Source organism: Castanea sativa, chromosome 3, assembly GCF_040712315.1.
Source record: "Castanea sativa cultivar Marrone di Chiusa Pesio chromosome 3, ASM4071231v1".
Lineage (NCBI taxonomy): Eukaryota > Viridiplantae > Streptophyta > Magnoliopsida > Fagales > Fagaceae > Castanea > Castanea sativa.
The window spans coordinates 19,948,320-19,971,913 of record NC_134015.1 but is presented as its reverse complement, the minus strand read 5'-3'; the positions used below and the strand labels follow the sequence as shown (position 1 = coordinate 19,971,913).

Here is a 23,594-nt window from a genome sequence, read left to right as displayed (position 1 = left end):
AGCCTTTAATAGATGAATGTTTCAACGTAGGACCCTAAATCCTAAACCTTAAACTCTAAAGTCAAGTATTTATGTAGCATTTTTGTGTTTGTGAGATAGAATTTTGAGTCCAATTCTCTATTCTATTTACCCTTAGAAACACTCAAAATTAACCCTCGCTAGAGCCATTATTAGATATATGCTTCAATGTAGGTAATCCCTTATCAACTAATAATTAATATATATATCCAGAATAATTTTGGTGTTTGAAAGAATTTTAGAATTTCGAGTCCAATTTTTTTATTCTAACTACCCTTAGAAACACTCAAAGAATGAGAGAATAACGAGTACGGATTTTTTTTTCTTTTCTTGATCTCCAACGAGGAAGGAGTAGGATAATTAATTTGTTGTTATTAATGTATATTTATACCATATATTCTTAACAAATTTTATTAATCCATTTTGAAATAAAAGAATTAGCTAGGTTTTACCGTGTTGTCAATATATAAACAAACATTAACTATTACTATGTTATATATCTATTTATATTTCTGATGGTGTGACAGAATAAAATCCTCTTTAATTGAAATGAATGGATAAAATCTAAATAATAAATAATTGCACTTGGAATTACCCTTAAAATCATGGAGGACTCTACTGAAAGTGTTAACTCTAGTGAGCACATTTATATGTTTAAATTGTACTTACAATATACACTTACATTATAAACATATAAGAAGTAGCAACTAGCAAATATTATATACATTTGTGAAAAGTTTATATTGCAAGTAAAATATAAACATAAAATTTTAACAAATAAAACACCTTATATTGGCACATGTCACATGTCTCTGTTTGCATGTAGACCACTCAAAAAGCTCAGCTCATTGTTGCCTTGTCTAATCTCGTCCTCCCACTTCCTTAAAGTTTATTATAAACTTGTTAATCTCATTGTGATTCCTGAATTTGATGCGAGTTCTTGAAAGTTGGAAACTAAAAATACTACCAGAAAAATGGTGGACACTCAACTGCACCAAAATTCAGTCCAAGATGCATTGGACAACGATAGAGAGAAAGAGCTGAGAGTCTTTGGTGATACAAAGGTGGGTGTTAAATTATTTGTTGACAATAGGATAGTGAAAATCCCTCAAAAGTTTGTCATACACTCATACCCACTAATCTCTCTTCCCAGACTTTATGTTCAGGTTCAGCTCACTTCCAGATTCCAGAGATTGACCTCAAAGGCATCCATGAAGGTGGTTTCCGACGCAAACAAATCATTGAGGAAATTCAGCATGCTTCAGAGACATGGGGGTTCTTCGAGATTGTGAACCATGGGATCTCTGAAGATGTCATGGAGGACATGATCAAAGGAATTCGCAGATTTTATGAACAACCAATTGAAGTTAAAAGGGAGTACTACACGCGAGACATGAATAAGAAGGTGAGATCTGCGAGTACATTTGATAATCAGGCAAAAGCTGTGAGTTGGAAAGAAACTCTGTTTTGTACAATGCCTCCTGAGGCTCCAAATCCGAGGAACTTCCAGCAGCCTGCAGGTACCTTTGGCCTAGGTTTATATAAACAAAATAGGATAAAATATCATTTTCGTCCCTAAACTATTGCAGGAGTTTGTATTTTATCCTTGATCTTTCAGAAGTTTTATTTTCATCTCTAAACTTTGTAACAAGTTTTGATTTTCATCCCTCACTCCATTTTTGTTAGTTTATATCTTATGTGGTCTAACGGAGTGCTGATGTGACACCTAATTTGGACTACATTATTTTATTCTTAAAAAAATATAAACATGTGGCCAATAATTATAGGGACAGGTGGGAACCATTTTTAAAAGCCCAAAAGTACCCCTCATTCCCTTACTTGACCCACACTCCCTCCATTCGTGAAATCCAACCCCACAACAACAGCCCAATCGACAACCAAAATCGAGAGTACAAACCGGTGACGTAGTTCGACTTCAGCCTCCTTCGTTGACGTCGTGGAGATGAAATAAGGTTTGCAACCCTACCGTGAAGTTGAAGTTGTTGAAATCGAAGCCTACTGAGTAAGATAAATCCAACAAAAAAAGATTGCCATAAATCCATGATAGTAACAAGAAATTAAGATCCTAAAGGTTTTGCTTTCATCAAATATAGTTGGTATATTCCTAGCACTAATAAAATAGAACCAAATCCAACAAACACTAACTGATGAATTTAACTTGTGTGTTTGTTTCTCAAAACAAAAAAAAGGGTAATTGTCCTACATTGCTTTAGAGAGTGTGTTGTGTGTAATATAACTTGCCTCACCCTTCCTTAAAAGTTACCATGGCTTTTGAGTAGAGTTGTGGTGTGCCTTTGTTTTAAGACCCCTTTCCCTCTCCCCTGTGTGTGTGTTTGTTTCTAAAAAAAAAAAGAATGGGTAATTGTCCCATATTGCTTAAGAAAGTATGTTGTGTGTAGTATAACTTGCCTCACTCTCCCTTAAAAGTTACCATGACTTTTGAGTGGAGTTGTGATGTGCCTTTGTGTTAGAACCCCTTTCCTTTTCCCTTGTGTGTGTTTGTTTCTCAAAAAAAAAAAAAAAAAAAAAAAAAAATTGTATGTTGATCTTTAACAATTTTTTGTCTAGTGATATACAAAAAAAAATTGCAGGGATATTATAATAAGTTATTCAGAGCATCAAACAAGGCTGAAATTTACCCTCTTGGAGTTACTATCAGAGGCCCTAGGGCTCAAACCTAATCACCTGATTGAGATGGAGTGTGGTGTGGGGCACAGCCTTATAGGTTACTACTATCCAGCATGCCCTGAGCCTGACCAAACAAAAGGAGCCAATGAGCATACAGATCCTGATTTCTTCACTATTCTTCTACAAGACCAAATCGGGGGCCTCCAAGTTCATTATAAAAACCAGTGGGTTGATATCCCTCCTAAGACTGGAGCTTTGGTAGTTAACCTTGGTGACTTCTTTCAGGTTTTGGAATCTATATCAACCGTATGTTTGCTACAAGTTTCTCCATTTTCTGATTTCTGCAGCAAACCGTACACTTTTCTAGTGTCGGCTCTAGAAATTTTTTTTAAGATGTTCTTCAACAAGCATAATTTACACAATCTAATAAAAAGAAAAAATTGTATATTGACAACAACAACAATACAAAAAACATACAAATACATAAAGTTTACAATTGCCTTCTACGTGGTTTTCTTATCAAATATTTGTCCATAATTCTAGCAAAAGAATAAACAATAAACTATAAGTTCATTTGAAATATTAATAAAATTATTAATTATTGTTGTTTAGTTGTTTCATTAATTTGTTTGTCTTTATAACCTATAATTTGTTATATTGTTGTTTCATTAATTATAAAATTATTAATTATTATTTAGCCTAACATAATTTAATTTGTTTGTCTTTTATAATGTATTGTTTCATTATTGTTTAGCCTAACATAATATACTTGTTTAATTTTTTTATTAATTGTCTTCTATAATTTGTTATGTGTATAATTAATATGTATAATGTAATTAAAAGTTGAGTGGGTCAATCAAGTGATAAACCCAAGCCTTAAATTATTCCCATGTCATAACCCAAACCATAAACCAGGCCCACCCTTTAATTTAATTTTTAATAACTTTTTTTCCCTTTTCCTTTGTTTTCTACGATAGTTATTATTATTATTTTTTTTTTTGGTAAAAGGGAAATCACATTTAACTAAACTGAAAAAGAGAAATTAGGACAGAGCCTAGGGTAATACAACACATTAACATCAGAAAGAAGAGCAAATTCCAGGTCCATAGGCGGACTATGGAATAACCTTATTTTAACTTATGTGTCATTTTTGCTTTAACCTTTTTTCTCTCCTAAACATGTGCTTTACATCTTATCTCTATCCTGTCTCTTCTAGATTTTTCTTCAAATCTACTTTCCTCTTTTCTTTCTTCTTTTGGTAAATTGCAAAGTACACCCCTAATGTTTGGGGGTGATTAGATTTTACATCCTAACGTTTCAGAACTTTAATTTTACACCCTAACGTTTGGTTTCGTTAACAAATCACCCCCAGTTAGTTTTTGCTATTAATTGCCATGTCATTTTGTTGACGTGTTTTTTTTTTTTTGCCAAATAAGCCCCAAAACAACACAATTTCAATGGCAATGAAGTGATGAGATGGCACATGCAAAACGATGCCGTTTGCCCAAAGAGAAAAAAAAACTGCAACTTCACCGATTCCCCACCAAATGGAAAATAAGGCCCACAAACTCCTTCCCACGTGACTCTTAGACTCTCCTCTACTTTTTTTTAGTTTTAATTTTACTTTCCCACTTCTTAGCATTCCTTCTCTCTCTGACCTTACTTTCATCATCTTCTTTTATTGTTCACAATAAACGTTCACAATAACATTCACACTACAGTACACTCTCACTCTCAAACAACTCTCTTCTCCTCTATTTCAACATCTTTAACATCTACCTTCTCGCCATATCATGCATATCTTCTCTCTGCAAGACAAGATTTAAGCAACTCTTCGCCTCCATTGACAAGATCAAGTGCATAGGAGCTTTAAAAAAGGTCACCTCCTTATTTCGGTCCAGAACAAGCATTTCGGCCGAAAATATACTCTTTTTTCACCTACTCAAAGCCTCACAAAAAGAAAACCCAAAAAAATCCAACATTTTTCACTTAACCAAAACTCCAGAACAAACAAGCAATTGTAGAGCAACAACAGCAATGGAGACATTGGGAATCAGCAAACAAAGACAATCACAGGCAACACCAAAGGCACTTTGATACTGTTGATTGGGATGAATTTTTTAAAGGATTGGAACTCTAGTGTGCTTTAGGATTTTGAGATTTTCTTTGGTAGGGAATTGGTGAAGTTGTAGATTTTTTTTTTAGGGGGGGGGGGGAAATGGCATCATTTTGCATGTGCCAGCTCATCACTACATTGCCATTGAAACTGTGTCGTTTTGGGGCTTATTTGGCAAAAAAATAAAAAAAAAAACACGTCAGCAAAATGACATAGCAGTTAACAACAAAAACTAACTAGGGGTGATTTGCTAACGGAACCAAACGTTAGGGCGTAAAATCAAAGTTTTAAAACGTTGGGGGTGTAAAATCCAATCACTCCAAACGTTGGGGGTGTACTTTGCAATTTACCATTCTTCTTTTCTTTCTTCGTCCTTATTTCTTAGTCACAACTTTTCTTCTCTCTCAATGTTCTCCTCAAGCATCGTTTTACACCGCCACCATGCTTCTTTCAACAAGCATCGTTCATCCCTAATAGCACCTCCATGCTCCTCTCTCAAGCCGCCTCTACCCAACACAATGTCTCCTCACCTCCATTACTGATCTATATCTGTTTTGTTTGGATTATAGGTTTATATTTTCATTATTTTGTATGGAAAATCAAGAGTTTTTGTTTCAGCCCGGAATTCGTTTTTGGTTGAGGGTGTTCCTAAATTTTTTTAAGGGTAAACAAATAAAAAAAATTTAATTATTATATATAAATTTTTTTTTTCCAGGTCAGGGTGTTCTTGGGAACACTCTGGCTTGAACGTGGCGCTGCCACTGCACTCTTCTTGTCTTTTCAAAAACCAAAAAGAAGGTTCACAAATTTAAGATTAAGCGTTAAATTTTGCAATTTATTTATTAACCCACCCAATTATATTAGATCTTACGTGAGAGACAATCATACTACTAATAATGTTATAGACACAATTTTTTTTGATACAAGATAGAATTTTACTCTAGCCTAATCTAAGTGTATGTGTGTGTGAAGCTTCCTCCTGGAGATTTGAACCTTGGCCCTTGCTCCCCACACCCTACAAGCACTTATACTTGTGGAATGACCATCATATCAAGGGTATGCGGTGGTATAGACACAAATTTTATAATTGCTAAGGTGGTCGAGAGAAGTAGTAACTCTTTAAATGTCATCTATTCACTATTTACAACCAACCGTTTCATTAATTGTAAAATTTACTATGAAAAAATAAATTTTGCACATAACATTAATTATTGCATTACAATATCTGGAGGGATTATCACCATATCTAGGATTAACATCAATAATGATACTAATTACCTTATTCAATTATATTACATGTGATTGATAGCATTGTTTTGGTGCAGCTTATCTCAAATGACAAGTTCAAAAGTTCCAAGCATAGAGTCCTGACAAACCTTGTAGGCCCAAGAATATCAGTGTCATATTTCGTCAGCACTCATTTGTACCCATTTAACAGGGTTTATGGTCCAATAAAGGAATTGTTATCAGATGACAATCCTGCTCTATACAGGGAAACACTGGTCAGAGACTATGTTGCAGATATGTCTTAAAGGAACTTGGCAGCCCAGCACTTTCAAATGTGAGACTCTGAATCTTGAAAGAAAAAAACTAAATAATTAGGCAAATAGTGAGTATTTGCCTGAAGTATTTTCAGAACCATTTAAGTCCCATTGAATAATCTATTTCTTTTTCATAGTCTTGCAAACCATAATAACTTTGTGTTGTTCTAAGTGATGGAAAATACAGGTTTGCATCAATGTTATGAATATCGTTTTGGTGACCGTTTCGGTTTGTCTATTGGAATGAAATATTTCGGTACCGGCCAATTTCGGCGTACCGTTTTATGCTGTTTCGGAATTACCCACTAATATATATATATATATATATATATATATATATATATATATATATATATATATACAATTATTTTGACATATATATATATATATTATTACAATTATTTTGACATTAACTAATGAACTCAATAGAGAGGTTAGAAAAGAAATATTAATCAACTTATCCAAGTAGTTAGATGGTTTTTTATTTTATTTAAATTAAATTAGAATAGTTGGATTTTTTTTTTTTGGTAAATAAACTTGGATGTTGGGCATTGTAAAATAGGAAGCTTCCAAGAAATTTCCAACCCCATGTGATTGTCTTTTCAATGACTTCCTATTTCTACTTTATATACTATTTCATCTTTTTTTACTTATTACTTGGATTGTGTGGTCAACTCAATAAAGCAAATAAAACACTACCCCTTACTTTGCTAAAAGTCTGAAATGCCATCTGAAGTTCACTTCTCAAAGATCTTCTCAGTTGGGTTCTAGTGGAGTCTTTGCAAAGACATGGGTTCTAACTTCTAAGAGGAAGCATACATAAATGATAAGTCTCATTACCGTGAGCTTTTCTTGATTTTTTTTTCTTTCTTATCTTCTTTTTCCTTTTGTTTTTTTTTTTCTCTTGATTTTTTCCTTCTCACCTCCTCCTCCTTCCTTTTATTTTTTCTCCCTCACCGTGGCTCATATGATTTTTCCTTATATTCTGTCAATTTTTTTTCACATGAAACTCATTCCGGCTGAATCCATAATTTCGGTCGGTATTTCCCGAAATCACCCGAAATAGCCGGAACACCCTAGAATGACCCGAAATTTGTTCTGAGGTGGAACAAGGGGGTATACCATTCTGGTTTACTTGCTGGAATGGTATTTTCCAGCCATTTCGGCCGGAACGGAACGGAATTAGTAACTTTGGTTTGCATCACATACAAAACATATATAGCGGCAAATTAACGGATCTACTTCATTCGCAATTGATAACATATACTATGTAAATTTCAGAATTTTAGAACATAGAACAAGAGAGCGTACCTTGGTGCGGTGAAATTCAAAACAAGAATCAGAAGTACTCAGGAATACTTTTAATTTTCACTCTAATTCCACTTTGCGCCCAAGAAGTGTGATCTCTCAATCAGTTTTCAAGAGAGAATGATAGAGTGTTTCACTCTCACATACACACCATTTCAGAATGATGTCTTTCTTTTTCACACACATAAAATCTGTATGTTTCTCTCATTATAACTGATTATCTAATTGGGCTAACCTTTTAGACCTTTCCAATTGGGCTTTAGTATGTGGCTTGGGGTGGGACCAAAAGGGACCAATAAAACACTAGCTCCAATGAGTCTTGGGTTTTTCTGTCAACTCTTGACAAGTCCAAAGTTACTATTAACTATATTTAATACCATTATATAAATATAGTTGCACCTTAGGCATTATTTATAAATTATATCCCAAGACTTTATTATACATGCAACCATTTCATAAAATATTCGTAGTAATACAAAGCCATGAATGTAAACTGCCACTTTGTAAATTACTATATCTTATCCTTGAGTACCTAGTTTAATCCTTTAAAGTTATTCATCATATATTTATGAAATCCAATTTCATAAATATATACTTTAGTAACTTTTTACCAAAGTGGTTAGGCCTAACTCTCTGAATAACTGAACCCATTAAACTTATCTCAATGAAATATTTTATATCTCGATTAAGAGACTATGAATTCCATCTTGAGAATATATGTTCCATCAACACTAAATGTGGTTGCCCAACATACTGAGATTTTGACTGTTACTTTAGATCTCACTCTTGATATATCAAAGCAACCTACAATTCATGATCATGTCCATTATCCTTTCAGGATTAAGAGTTCATATAAATAGAAGTCGTGAGATTTATTATTCATTTGACAGTCATTAAGAGAATAATAAATCTCACAGCAGTTCAGTTCAATATGTCTTAACTCTTAAAACATATCAACATATCAATTAGAAGTCTACATTTCCATGATCAAGACAGATCATCTTAGTTAATATGTTATAGTCTTCACAGATGGAATGCCCAAATTCATCATCGACTACGAACTATAATTCTGAGTTTACAAATAACTCGTGATTTATATCTTCTGTGACTTTTCATATAAATTACATACTATGCATCTTATAGATTATATGATAATATCTGAATATTCATGTTACTATTATTTTAGATAAAAATAAAATAACTTTATTAATCACAATATTAAGTCATATATAATATCATACATAGCATCATACAATAGGATTTAAGGACACAAACCTTAACATTAAGTATTAAGTGCGTGCCTGAGTGTGCATGTGTATTATCAATTGTGTGTCTGAAGCTTGAATATACCTATAGTTGGTTTTCCATTTTTCATCAATTAGTCAAACTATTTTAAAGCAAGTTTAGTACTGAATTTTTTTGGTCTATTTGCTTTACTTTTGGTAGTGAAGTTGGCATCATAATATAATATTTATTTTATAATACCAAAAGAAGAAGATTGAACTAGATTTGTTAAAAGATAATATAATGGTTTATTATGTACTGGCCCAATTTAATTAGCATAAACTCATCTACATATAACCTAAGACCTTGTAGCATTTATATATACCTTATTAGGATTTTTTATATTATGCATTTAGTTGTATACTAACAATGTAGCCGTTAAGGGCTTCCTCTATATAGATTGAATCATGTAATCCTAGTGTATTATCTTTTTCTCTCTTTTCTTTGGCATTTATCTATACTACTATTTAAGAAATTTTTCTTGTTTAGACTAAATTTTTTATATTCCAAAATACCCCTACACCCTATGTTAAGTAAGGGCAAAACTTAGTAAAAATGCTTATTTAACTTCTACGTAAAATACTATCTACAAAATAGGACCACACTCCCGTAGTTGGTTTTCAATCTTCTTCTTTAGTTCTCCAATTCTCTCAACTCAATGTTAATCTTCTTTTTACCATTATCATCATTTTTTCTATTTGCTATTGCTTCAATTCTCAGCACATTGGTCTTTTTTATACTATTTCAAAACGTTCAAACACCACACCGTTTAATAGTTTCTTGATATAAAAAAAATCAACCGGTTAAAAACTTAAAATATGGAAAGGCTTGAGATTCAGAGGTAGAGAGGGAGAGAGACAGAGTTCGTAAGCCACACCAAGGCCAGCCAGCATCAATCGTTCCCTTGGCATACTCAAACCACCAGAACTGCAAGGACATAGAGATACAATCCGTAAGGCGCACCATTACCATAAGATCTTCAAAACTACCATGGTTAAAGTTTTTTTGTTTTTTGTTTTTTTTTTCCTTTATGTTTTTTCCTTATTTCTGAGATCTAGGAATGAATTATGACATAGTTTTGGGTAATTTGGTTGGATTGATTTATATTTAGGTATTTGGGTTACATTAGGTTCTGATTTTCTATGTTGTCGCCCCAGATATCTCTATTTTTTTTTTTTTTTTGAGATAGAGAGAGGGAGGCAAAGATGGAGGAGTACGAGGAGCTTGACATGGTTAACAAAAAAAAAACACCAAAAACGCCAATGAAGTAGTAATGCTTTTTTATTTTCTTTTATTCGATTCATTCATACCCCTTAACATCAAACTTGTTGTTCTATAAACTAATGCAATCAGATCAAAATTACCCAATGAGACAAAAAGATAGTATTTTTGGGACACCCATTCCAAACCAAATTGGCGTATGTATTCATGAAAATGATTTTAGAGAATAAGAATGGTTTATTTGTCTTATTATGTTTTCACTAATGTTGGTATTGCCGTATTGGTACTGAGACGACATTTTAGATTGGTATATTATTGTTGTTAACCATCAAAATTTTGTTCATGTGGTTGTTTAGGTTTGTGTTGGTAGTAATGGTTGTAATACATGCATTTTTTTCGTTCATGCAACACCAACCTCCATGAAACCAAGAGGGCGTTTGGATAGCGCAAATGTGCGTTCACGTCCAAGTTTTTTTTTTTTTTTTTACGCGTGTTTGTTACTGTTCATTGACCATGAACAGTGATTTTAGGTCAATGAACAGTAACTTTTGGCATGAACAGTATTTTTTACCCATTTAAAAATTATTTTGCTACAGTGTTTTCAGTTTTCAGCAATAAGTTCTATCCAAATAGACCCCAAGTGTTGTTGTTTCTCTTACACATAAACTAGATGTTTGATAAAATTCCTAAGTGATTTTTTTTTTTTTTGTTATTCTAGAAGTCATAATACACGGAGATTGGTAAGGAAAAAGATAAGTAAAGAATGTGATGTTGTGTTGTTGATTTAATCAGGGTGAGATATGTTTGTTGGCCTTCTTTTCTCAATGTTTGTGGGATGTAAAAACATGATTGGCTAGGTTGCTTATGCCTCTAGACAATTAAAGAATTTTAAACAAAAATTACCCAACTCATTATTTGGAATTGGGTGCTGTAGTTTTTGCTTCAAATCTAATGATAAAGTATTGAGTGTTAACAATAGGCATTTGGTTACAAAATAAGGAATTGCAACCAGTTCTAAAGGCTTTTATTTATTTATTTATTTTTTAAGATTACATTTGTCAGCTTACTTTGCTAATCTATGAATTGTGGATTACTTTTGATATTTAAATACCATAAAATTTTAGCAAGTTGAGGTGACAAGTAGAGAATCTGTTATGCAATCACATGAGAAAATGAAGTAATTCAAGGCTTTATGCGGTACTTAACTCAATTGAGATGATTTCTTTTCAATTTGTGAATGATGAAAGTTTATGATTTTCCTAAATTATAGTGTAATATACCAAGTTATTTCAGACATTTTTCTTAATCGTCTCATACTTTTAAGGTCTATTTTGGAAGAGAATGATGGATGGCAAAGCTTATGAATTGGGAGGTTCACACACTGAAGAAGTCACAATATTAGGTTATGTGTCCTTAGAAAACTTTGATACTTGGTCTTACTACAGTTTGACAGTACTGCAATTTGATGGTGGGCATGATATTCTATGTTTATTTCAGACTTTTAGTTGTGCTATAAAGTAACGTGTTCCCCTTTAGTGCTCCTTTTAGGTAATATTTATCTATTTTATTATCTTATTTACCTCATTCAATGCCTTTTATGTTGTAACGTATAATAAAAAATATTTCAAAGTTATTGCTTGAATACCAAAAGAAAATGACAGTTTTATGTTTTTTAGTAATTTTGTTTAGCAAGTCAATGCCATTAAGTTTTGTGATAGGTGATCTACAAGATTAGCATACTCACAATCCTATTATGTAATACACAACTTAAATCACAAAAGGTATCCATTCATGATTAGAGAATAACTACTAGAGGCACAATTGCAATTTGATTCTGCATACCAACTTGGAGTCTTATTTAGTATCTCATTTAGAACCTACAATTTATCATTATATAAACATTATAAAAAATGTATACACACGCACACACTCTCAAAGAGATATTTTCATTGTTTAAAACATCAAAACATTTCTCCTTACATCCTCTCAATTTTGCTTTTGTTTTTGCAGCTTAAACCCATTGGTCAAGAAGAGTAATACTTATTTAAGTTCTGAAGAATAAATATATTGAAATGGAGTTAATGTTCATCCTGGATGGATTTTTTGGAAAATTTCATTGATAATTGAGAAGTTGTTTTTAATGCATATTTGTATAATACAATTGGTTAGGTAGATTAGGTAATAATCATTATGAGTTATCCAAAAATTACCATAATGATCATTATTGCTTAGAAGTTAAATCAATATCTAATATACATTTTAGTTGATTTAAGAATCATCAAGATCTATTATTGCTTAAATTCTATGAATTTTTTATGCTTTTAGATAGTGCCATTTGTATGGATGATTCAATTTTATACCAATCTTCAATGCCTACATTATCATAATTCTTAGTTATTTAAGGATAGCAACATATTGGTGATTTATTCAAAAATTGGCATGCATGATTTATGTTAGACAAGTGTTAGATTTAACTGATGACTAGGTCAATTAGGAATAACACCAAAGCTCTAGATGGAGTAAGAGTTGCTACTCACACTTGGTGAATATCAATCATTATTCAAATTCTTCTTATATGTGTGTGTTACATTGGTATCTCAATATTTTATAGCAGTAACATGCTTATAGTAGAGTTATTTTTGGGTTTCATTTACTTAAAAGTTATGTAACTATAAATTGCTCTCTTAGAAGAAGAAGGATTTCAAATGGGTGTTATGCATGTGGCTGAATGAGCAAGGACACAAGGAGGAAAACTTTTTAAGACAAACAGCTCAAACTCAACAACAGAAATAAGATGGAATCTAGAATCTAGCCATTTGTTTAGGGTACTTTTCAGTATATATCTTTTTCTTTAACATTCATTCTTTGATTCTTATTTCATGAAGTCCTTATATCTCTTAGTCTCTTAAGTGAATGTGATGTAATTTTGTAAAAATTGAATGCTGGTGTTTTCTTTTGGAATGTCTGCCTCTTTGTAGCCCCACTTTATATATGTTTTATTATTCTTTTTTTTTTCTCAATAATATTAATACCACACATTTTTATATACATTTTGTTATAGTTGTTTTCTGTGATAGACTAAATGGTGAAGAAAAAATAGTAATTTGTGTGATAGTAATAGACAGCCAATCACAGTCTGTCGCATAGGATGATTGTGAGAACAGACAGCCAATCGTAATATGCCATATAGGACCATTATGGAAAAATGTGTGGTACATCATTATTGTTATTATTTTTTGTTGAAAATATTCTTTTTCCTTTTCTCAATTCTCTGTACAATTTCTTCTCTTCCCTTAGATTACTTCTCATAGGTTCATGGAAAATGTTATTGGAAAGCAATTAGAGTAGGCAACACAAAACAATGCTCCACCAACTTCGCTACCATAACCCACATAATTTTTAAATTATAGCATTATAAGATTTGCTCACAGGATTTTTTTTCCCTTAAAGGTTAATACTGAATTATAGCATTATCTTCCAATTATTAAAACATTGATCACTGCATTAACAAAATTGCCAAAAAAATGATGATAATTACGAAATACTTGCCTTTGAGCACACATTCACGTGATTGGAAAATGTAATAATCTCAAATTATAATGAATTCAAATTATTAAGTTTTACCAAAAAAAAAAAAAGTCTTTGAGCACACTTTCACGCATTTGTAGTTTGTACCAAAGGTTAATAATTTTAATATTTGGTACAAACCCACAACCGCATAACACTCATCACACAATATTTTGAGATTGAAAAAGTAGTAATCTCAAATTATAATGAATTCAAATTATTAAGTTTTACAAAAAAAATAGATGAGTCTCTGAACACGCATGTGAGTACGTGCTTAGAAGCTAGTTTTGTTTACTCCTCTAATTTCAATAAGATTAAAACCCTCGGTTAGTTACACTACTAAAACACTAAGAACTTGTAATCTAAAACAATCTCAAATTTAAATAATTACTCTCAATTACTGGCCAAGAGGTGTTGGTTCTGCAGTTTAAAATATACTAACACTAGGTTTGAAGTTCTAAGGTCATACTTAAAAAAAAAGGGTTAGGCTTACATTTAATACTTTCTTAATTGGAATCTCTTTATGTTTTAAAGAGAAACTGTCACATCATCTACTAAATAAATAAAAAGGGAGATTAAAACCCATTGCTACTTGCCACTGTTATTTAAAACAAAAAAAGATATTCAGTTAAAAAAAGTACTAAAGATAAGTCAAACCTAAAAAGAATACACAACTCCACTTCTTTTAACATTTTCTTTAATGGTTACTACTATTTTCATTGTTCCCTATGTTTATGCTAGGAAATTACTACCTTAAAGAAAACTTACTAAAAGTGTTTTACGACTTTTCATCAGTTTATTACAACTTGTAGATTCTCCGAATGAGTATGACTTTTTGAGAAAAATGATTTTAATTGCGTGTTTAGTGGATCTAACAAATTATTCTCAAATAAGGATGTGATTTCAAAATTTTCAAAATTTGGGTGTTCATTGCGCATATATCATTATTTTTTTTCTGAGAAACACAAATATCATTATAATTGAGACTAATTACAACTTACCTACTTGTGATTTGGTCGAAATTTAAGTTGTCTATCCATGGTTTGAAATTTGATGTTTTACCCACCTGATGTTAGCTCAGTTAGGGTTCTATAACCCACTTCTGTTAAAAATGGGACTAAATATGTAATTTTGCTCCTATTTTATGTCTCTCTCCTCTCAAAACATAAAAACCATAATATCTTTTTGTATATAGGAGTTTTACAATATTCTCATTACTCATTAGTATCTAGGTATCCTGAAATGAATGATCTGACTTTGCATCCTTGTTCTTATGTAACTTTATTTTTTGTTAATCTTGGGTTGCTTCGTGATCTGTCAAAACTAATCTTGTCTACTCACTCAAAAAAAAAAAAAAAAAAAAGTTAATCTTATCTTATCCACAAGCCAAGGTGGTTAGAATTTCAATTTTTTTTTAATATAAATTTAGTTATAAAAAGTTGATGCTCTCGATTGGCATCACCTACTTTTTGGGGTCAACCATGAATATTGTGGTGAGGAAGGAGGAAGACCCATTCCGAAGTTAAGCCAGGCCCAATGGAAGGTGACATAGCTAGGAAACGTGGTCCAAAATCTAAACTCCACTATCTCTGCCAAGGACACGAAGTAACTCAAGGATGGACGTGTTGCCAAGCATCAAACTAGCGTTAGACACAACTTACCAAGTGATCTTCTCAATGTAAAAAACTTGGGCCCCACCTCTGATAAATGATGTGACAAACAAAAATAGTGCTATGGACAGAGGGAGCCACTTAAGCCCTAAGGATGGTAGGGTCTACACAAATGTGAAATATTCTGCTATCGTGAGGGCTCCACTAAGAGGAGAGTATAAAAGGAGGAAGGGAATACAATTTTAGGGGCTTTTGCAAAATTTGAGTTAGTGAGACACGAGAGTAATGCAAGAATACAATTTTGGGGACAAAGGTCCTGCTTGGATCTCAGAAGGGAAACTCGGCCAATTGGGCGCATCCTCAGCCAGACTTAAATCCAAAAAGCCCAACGACAAATTAGTACGAGGACATGATCTATCATAGCACAAACCACATTTTGGATCTCCTATTGTGGGCCAATAACTTTACCCTGGATACAATACATTGGGGCCTTGAGCCCAACTAGCCTAAGGTTGTTGGGTAAGAGGGTACCACAAATATAATTAGATGTCCCAACTTCAACAATAAACTTATATTAATGATAGATAGTCAATTTCTATAAAAAAAAAAAAAAACTTCATCTTTTTTCTCCAATGCTTCTCTTTTTTTGATTGTAAACTGATCCAATGCTTCTCTTTTTGTTTAAATGATGCTAACCTTGTTAATGCGCAATCCTTTCATAGGTCCCTCCTAGAGTCCCATTTTTATTTTTTCTTTTTCTTTTTCCTTTTGGATTATTCGATGGAATCATTGCTCCAACCCACGTTTCTCTATTGAGAAGTTCTGCATTTATAATATTTTCACAATAAATCATAAGTGATTATTGGTTAGTAGTTATTAGTTTTAATTTAATTACTATTAAAGTTACGTTTTTACCTTACTAATAACAACCTGTAATAATTTGCTACTTAAAATTTGCTATGAAAGTATTATAGACATAACATTTCTTCTCTTTCAAATACACCAATTCAGATCTAACCGGAGTTCCATGTTCTAGTCCTTCCATCTTTTCACTCTTTTCCAATAGCCAAGTTCCTGTCTTGTATTCATTGGGTATTAAATTAAGGTGTTGTTACGAGTAAAATCGAAGATCATATTAGTTTAAGGGTGAGTTTGGTTCAGCTTTTTGAAATTGGACTTTTTGAAAAAGTGGGGTTTTTAAAAAGTGCGGTATGAAACCGGGTTTTTTGTAAAAGCTGAGTGTTTGGTAAAAACTATTAAAAAGTGTTTTTTGAAAAAACTGAGTGTTTGGCTAGTACTTATAAAAGTGGTAGTTTGAGTGGTAAATTACCAAAAAAGACAAAGTATATATAAATGAGTTTATGTCATACTTAAATTAATATTGTGAAATTATTTTTTTCTCACCAATATTAGCTAATAATAACATACCACGTAAGATTTATTGTGAAAGTATTGTGAAAATATTGTGATAATTGAAACTGATTTTAATTTGAACGTAATATTACAATTATTTTTTTCTCTTTCTAAAAAAATTATTTTTTTCTCATCAATATTAGCTAATAATAATCTACCACTAAAGATTTATTGTGAAACTATTGTGATAAAAATTGATATTGATTTTAATTTAAACGTACTATTAAAATTATTATTTTTTCTTTCTAAAAAAATTATTTTTTTCTCACCAATATTAGCTAATAATAACCTACCACTCAAAATTTATTGTGAAAGTATTGTGAAAATATTGTGATAACATTTTTTTTCCTTTTTTTTCCCTCTTTTTTTATCCTCCACACATGTACCGCATTTCTTTCTTTTTTTCTTTTTTTTTCCCCTCTTTTTTTTCTCCTCCATACACGTACCCTTTATCTTATCTTTTTTTTTTTCCCCTTCTTTCCTTTTTTTTTCCCTACCACTTCCTCCAACTCCAAAACATTCCAGAGCTCTCCTTCTTCCTCTCTCTCTCTCTTTTTTTTTTTTTCTCTCTCTCTCTCTCTTTTCTTCCTTTCTCCCTTTTCTCTTAGCACTTCGTCTGTAACACCCATGCACTTCTTCACCTTGATCTTCTTGGTTCTTTTCTTTTTTTTCTAAATTCAACCACTCACAAATGAGATGATTTAGATCGGGAAGATTGGATCAGAGCAGAGCAAAACGCAGAGCAAACAGGATCAGGTCAAATCGGGAAGTGCTTGCAAGAACTCATCCGTCCTCTTGGAGAGACTTTTCAACTTCTTCTCCAAACCTCTATAATCCATCCACCGCAAGATGGGTACAAACTCAATTTGAAAGATTTTGCTATATTCTGATATTTTTTTGTTTTGCATTTTGAGGAATCCTAATTTGCAAGGGATTGATTTTTCTTTTCTTAACTGATTTGGAAATTTGTTATAGATTTTTTTTTGTGTTTGGATTTGGAAATTTGTTATTGAGAGGGCAGAGGGTAGAGCAAAGAGATGAGAGGAATGAGGAATGGCGTGAAGCTTATCTTTTGTTTATCAAAGGGTAATTTGGTAACTTCACCTAGAGTCCAATGGTAAGATTTCTTAACACGCACAGGCTTTTGAAAAAGGCTCCTCACAGCTCCATTAAGAGAATGCGCATTCTCTTCACATGAGCTAAACGCAACTTTTTCTGAAAAGTTGCTTTTTAGGTTCCATGAAACGCATATATTACATTTACGGTTTTAAAACGTGCCTTTTGGGTTGGGAAAGCTGAAACAAATAGGCATTAAGGGATTAATATTCTCTAGATTTTTTAGGCTAACTACTAACTGGTCTATAAAATTTCTAAAATTCTAATAATTTATTTTGAATCAAGTTTATCGAATTCTCAACAATTTAAATAGATACCAAAATAATGATATCCAATGTTTTTAAATATTAATGAAAGTTTAAAATCTAATCCACTCTTTTAAAATAAATGGATAAAATTTTAATTGAAACTATCTTAAGAATTTTAAAGAATCCCTTTTGTTTTTTTAGAAACATGTTATATTGCAGCAGCCCAATACAGGATTTTAATAGAATCATAACCATGGATAAAACAAATATTATAAGTACTACATAAAATATGGAATAAGTAGTGTCATATATATTTACAGCCAACCGTCAAATAAAAACAGTTTCCTTATGGGGAATTAGTCATCACACAAAATCTTTCTCCAAAAAAAAGGGTTATCATCACACAAATTTGTGAATTGATGACCTTTATTTTGCAGGTTTAGAATCATCATCATCAATTTGCTTAAGTGGCCATGGTCTGAAACCTTTGCGTAGAACCTTCTCAATCTCTTCAAGGGACACACCTTTGGTTTCAGGAACCACAAAGTAGATAAGAACAAATCCAATGGCCGAAAATCCAGCATACAAAAGAAACGTGCCCCATGAACCAAGAGCCTCTGTGAGTGACAAGAAGGTCATGCTGACAACCAAGTTGGCCGTCCAGTTTGACATAGCCGCGACTCCTCCTCCAAATCCTCTGAACCTGAGCGGGTATATCTCCGCATTGACTATCCACGGGGCAGTTCCCATCCCCGGAGAGTAAACAATGATGTAGAATGCAAGTAGCACCACAGCAAGTAACCCTAATTTGCTAGGGCAACCCTTATCGTACCAGATACGATGTTCATTTTTACACATTTTTCCTACATCCTTTTCATTATCCAAGCAAGCTCCTGGATCAAACTAGTTGGAGAGAGAGAGAAGAAGAAGAAGAAGAAGAAGAAGAAGAAGAAGAAAAAGAAGAAGAAGTCAATACATGAAGGTCATGAAGCACATTGTATAAGAGTACGAGTAGCTGTTAATTTGTAGATTAATCTTACAACTTAGGGTACGTTTGGATAGAACTTATTGTACTGAAACTGAAAACTGAAAACATTGTAGCAATATAATTTTTAAATGTATGAATAGTGCCGTAGGACCCATTTTTAATGAAAAAGTTGCTGAAAAGTGAAATTTGTGGGACCCGTGAACAGTGCGCGGGTGCACTGTTCACTGCTGAAAAGTCAAAACATGCGGTTGAAAAAAAAAATAAAGGAAAGAAATGCAAACGTGGATCCACAACGGATACTTAATGTGTTAAGTTTTATAAAAACAAAAAGAGTAATTCAAAATTTGATTTATTATGTTGGTGAACCATTGACAACTAAGATGACCAAATATGGGAAATTGTCCGCACAGTCTTATATTAATGTTCTTAGAAGTAAGATGATTTTTTTTTTAGATAATTTATATTAGTCTTTATATTAATGTTCTTAGAAGTTAGATGATTTATTATGTGACTGTTTGATAATTTAACTTCAAAAAAAAAAAAAAAAAATTTTGATCTATTTATTTGACAAATAATAACTTTTTTTTCCTAAAATTATTTTGGATATATTGCCGGTTTGATCTTTTTTAAAAATAAAAATAAAAATTATGAAAATAGAATAATTGTAAGAAATTGTACATAAAAAATGGGATTTTAAAAAAATTACACTTTGAAAATATAGGGTTTAATTCAAATCACCCTCCAATAAAGACTTAAAACACTTTCTTGATAAACATCATTGCAGGACAAATGACAAGAAGTTTTTAGTTTTATCAAATCTTGTGTTGGCAAAAATTCATGCATGTATAAGGCAGTAGATTTCCTTGTTTCATTGATTCATAGGAAAATAATGATACTCATGAAAACCACATATCTAGGTTATAAAACGAATAATAACCTTTTATGGTTAAAACAAATTGTCGTGACATCAATTATATTCATTATTATGTTAATTTGTAAGTGTATGATAACAAAATTGGTAATAACTTGAGCATTTTCTATAGTGTTAATAGTGAGAGCAAGAAATCTGACCTCGTCACTTGCTGCACAGAATCCACATTTTTGTTTCAAACAGCCCATGCAATTCCAGCTGGAAGAATCAGGGTGTGAAGTGTATTTTTCGCATATGGTGTTGTTGCCGAAATGGGTTGACTCATAGCTGTTGATGTGTGGTGCATTTTGAGAAGAGACATTAAACACTACAGCTAACGAAAGAAGGCCAACGATAATGAGGACTAGAGAAACAAGCATCAATCTTCTCCTCCCAAATCGATCAACAACTAGCAAGCTGATGAACGAACCCAATGTATTCAACCCGGTAGTAACAAGTGACAGTCCCATAGCCACAGTCTTCGAAGCATAACCAGCAAGTTGCATGATAGTTGGAGCGTAATACATCACTGAATTGATACCAACAAATTGCTGGACAACTTGGACAGCGACACCAGCGGCTAAGGCTCTTCTTACTTCGGGGTATTTCATGGCGCTACGGAATTTCGTGATCAAATTGTTCCCTATAGCAGCTTCATTAGCTTCATCTTCCTCAATTGATTGCTTCAAGAGCTGTAACTGTTCTCCAACCTCATCAGCTGGATAAATCGTTTTCAGACCTTCTGTGGCTTTTTCTATTTGGTTCTGGTAAAAAGAAAGTAAAACAAGAGAAATTTAAAACTAATGCATAATGATTCATGAGTTTGTAATCAAAACTAAATAAAAGAAGTCAAATTGTTACTATATTCGGTCAGCATATTATGTAATCTCACAGGAATGGTCAGAATTTACTTCTTCTAATTCTAACTTCAGCTAGTTTTATTTTATGCAACTAATGAATTTTATATACCTTGAATTAAGCTATGGTATACAATCATGTACATTCATCTAATTACATTTTATGAGTAAATAATATACGTTCAGATTTGTGATTCATGTAGAGTACAAGCTGTGCTATATATTGACTCAAAGTTTTTCTTTGACAAAGGAACTCCTAGGAGAGTAAATATGAACCCAAGATATTTGTGTATGGAATCATTTAGAGCAAGGATCAGTAAGATAAAAAAAAAAAAATCTAGATCTTGAAATATTCACTATAAGTGATATAAATTAGGGAAATTAGAGAGAAGATGGTCAGAGAGAGAAGGATTTTCTAAATAAGGATTTGGCTGTCACAACATACACCCTATAAAAGAAAACAACACAATGACTAATTTAGATAGAATTAGACATGTTTCTACTGTATGTGAATAAATAATAATCAAGATGCTAAAATTGTAAACTATTTATGTGAATAAATAATGAACAAAATCCTAAAAATTAACAATGAACCAGATTGCTGGTTAACATTTTGCAATGAACCCAAAATTTGGGCCCCTTCAACCAAGTAGAAAGCCACACAATCATACCTACATTCAATCAGCATGATCCTACTACATTTAAAAAAAAAAAAAAAACCAATGTTACATTCAATCAGAAATCAACTAAGATTCAAGGCAATCTATCTTTAACCTATTATATAGACATTCTAAAGAGCTATGAATTTTAAAATTATCCCATATATGTAAAATCAGAATTGGAACCATGGAATTATACAAGCATACTTAATCAATTAAACTATTGATATAAAAGTTACATATAAATTATCTCACATTCTTGTATAGCCAACGAGGAGTTTCGGGTAGTGAAAGCATTAAGACGAATTGTACAACCGGGGGAACTCCTGCCACTCCAAGCATCCAACGCCAAGTTCCCGGAACCTGAAAAAGAATCAAAATATGAGAAAACAAAATAAAATAATTAAAAAAAAAAAAAACTTGAGTCAAAGTGAAGAGATTTTTAAATACCGAAGTAAAGGCTAAGTTGATACAATATGATACGAATTGTCCAAAGGTAATTAAGATGCCGTTCATGCTTATCAAAGCTCCCCGAATTCGAGTTGGGGAGGATTCAGATATGTATAATGGCGCCGTCATAGATGCCATACCGACACCCAATCCGACGAACACCCTACCGATCACAATCACCCATGGAACTGGTGCAACTGCCATTACCAACGCCCCTAAGAAAAATAGCACATCAGCGGTTAAGATTGCCTTTTTTCGTCCCAGACTATCGTTCATCCAGGCTCCAATAGCGGCACCAAAGATGGCAGCTCCAACTGCCATACTCACAATCAACTCTTGCAGCCATGTATTTTTGTCAACTGATTTGAAATCATCACGTATGTACAACAACGCTCCAGAGACCACACCTAAGAACCCAACATAACAAAGAACAATGTGACAATATGAATCACAATGATACCACCAGTTTATAATCCACAAGCCACGTGACTTGCTTAAATAATACACACAGATTGTTCTATTAAATTATTAATCACCACAGGATGAGTTTGTGGAAATTCCTTTAAACTCGTTTGGAGGAAAATTGTGCGTGTCTAACTTACCAATACCATAGTATATATATATATATACCAATGAAACCAAGGATGAAAAAATACAAGAGAAAAAGGGATAGGGTGTACCAGTATCATAGCCAAAGAGGAGACCACCAATACCAGCGGTCGCTGCAAGTCGCAATATATGTGGAGTTTTCCATGTAGTTCGAAAAAACTCAGAAAACTCGGTCCTGCTCACACCTACAACACCTCCTTCCACCATCTTTTGAGCAAAGAAGATCCTTCTTTTTTTAATCAGAAGATCCTTCTGAATAGCCTAAAACAACATATTATTATAAAAAACTAGCATTCACGCAAACAAAGATATTCTACATCTAAATAACAAGAAACAAACACGACAAAAAGCATGGGATTTACAAAAGAAGTGCCAATTATTTCAACGAGGAAAAAAAACTAAGAAAAGATAAACCACAAAGATCACTTATCCTTGTGCAGTTTTGAGGAAACAAATTTTGTCTTTAAAATTGAGTTTTCAGAAAGCATGAAAAAGTGGATGTTTGAGACGTAGGATCTTAATGCAACCGAAAAAAAAAAAAACAATATATGTATAACATATTATTACCTTGGCTATTCGAGCATTCCCCAATGACTCTGAATTATCGCTATTTTACGTTTGCCCTTCTAATAATAATAATTAAAAAAAAATCCAAATAAAAAAGGGAATATAGTTTGAATCTATATACAACTCTTAGTCAGCTCTAACACGTAAAAGACCAAATATTATACAGTGTTCTATGATCTAGGAAGTAGGAAAAACTTTTGAAAAAGAAGTAAATTTTTACTGATTCTCGTATAAATTCTATCACTAAACAATCGCCCACATAGGTAGTTATTAAATTTTTTGTCAATTTGTTTTATGTCCACATAGGATAAGCTTATAACTAATCAGAAAATCCTACAAATGCGTGAAGGAAGAAACGTTTCATGAACATAACATTCTATGCTTATAATTAGCCTTCAATGACGCACACACGCACACAACACACACACACACAACCAAACCCTACGAGGCAAATTGTTACTGA

The 23,594-nt window shown here is 32.5% G+C and overlaps 1 protein-coding gene and 1 pseudogene across 1 annotated transcript; one reads left to right on the top strand and one right to left on the bottom strand.

Annotated features, from left to right (window-relative positions):
* Positions 1–984: 984 nt before the first annotated feature.
* On the top strand, positions 985–6,406 carry LOC142628223 (deacetoxyvindoline 4-hydroxylase-like; annotated as a pseudogene).
* Positions 6,407–18,437: 12,031 nt separating this feature from the next.
* On the bottom strand, positions 18,438–23,191 carry LOC142626669 (inositol transporter 4-like). The gene is made up of 6 exons (XM_075800378.1): positions 23,132–23,191; positions 22,636–22,825; positions 21,956–22,362; positions 21,761–21,868; positions 20,151–20,753; positions 18,438–18,994 (listed from the first exon to the last, which is right to left on the bottom strand). Exons 2-6 carry the CDS (start codon positions 22,769–22,771, stop codon positions 18,518–18,520), a joined length of 1,731 nt encoding a protein of 576 aa, XP_075656493.1. The 5' UTR covers positions 22,772–22,825; positions 23,132–23,191; the 3' UTR covers positions 18,438–18,517.
* Positions 23,192–23,594: the final 403 nt, after the last annotated feature.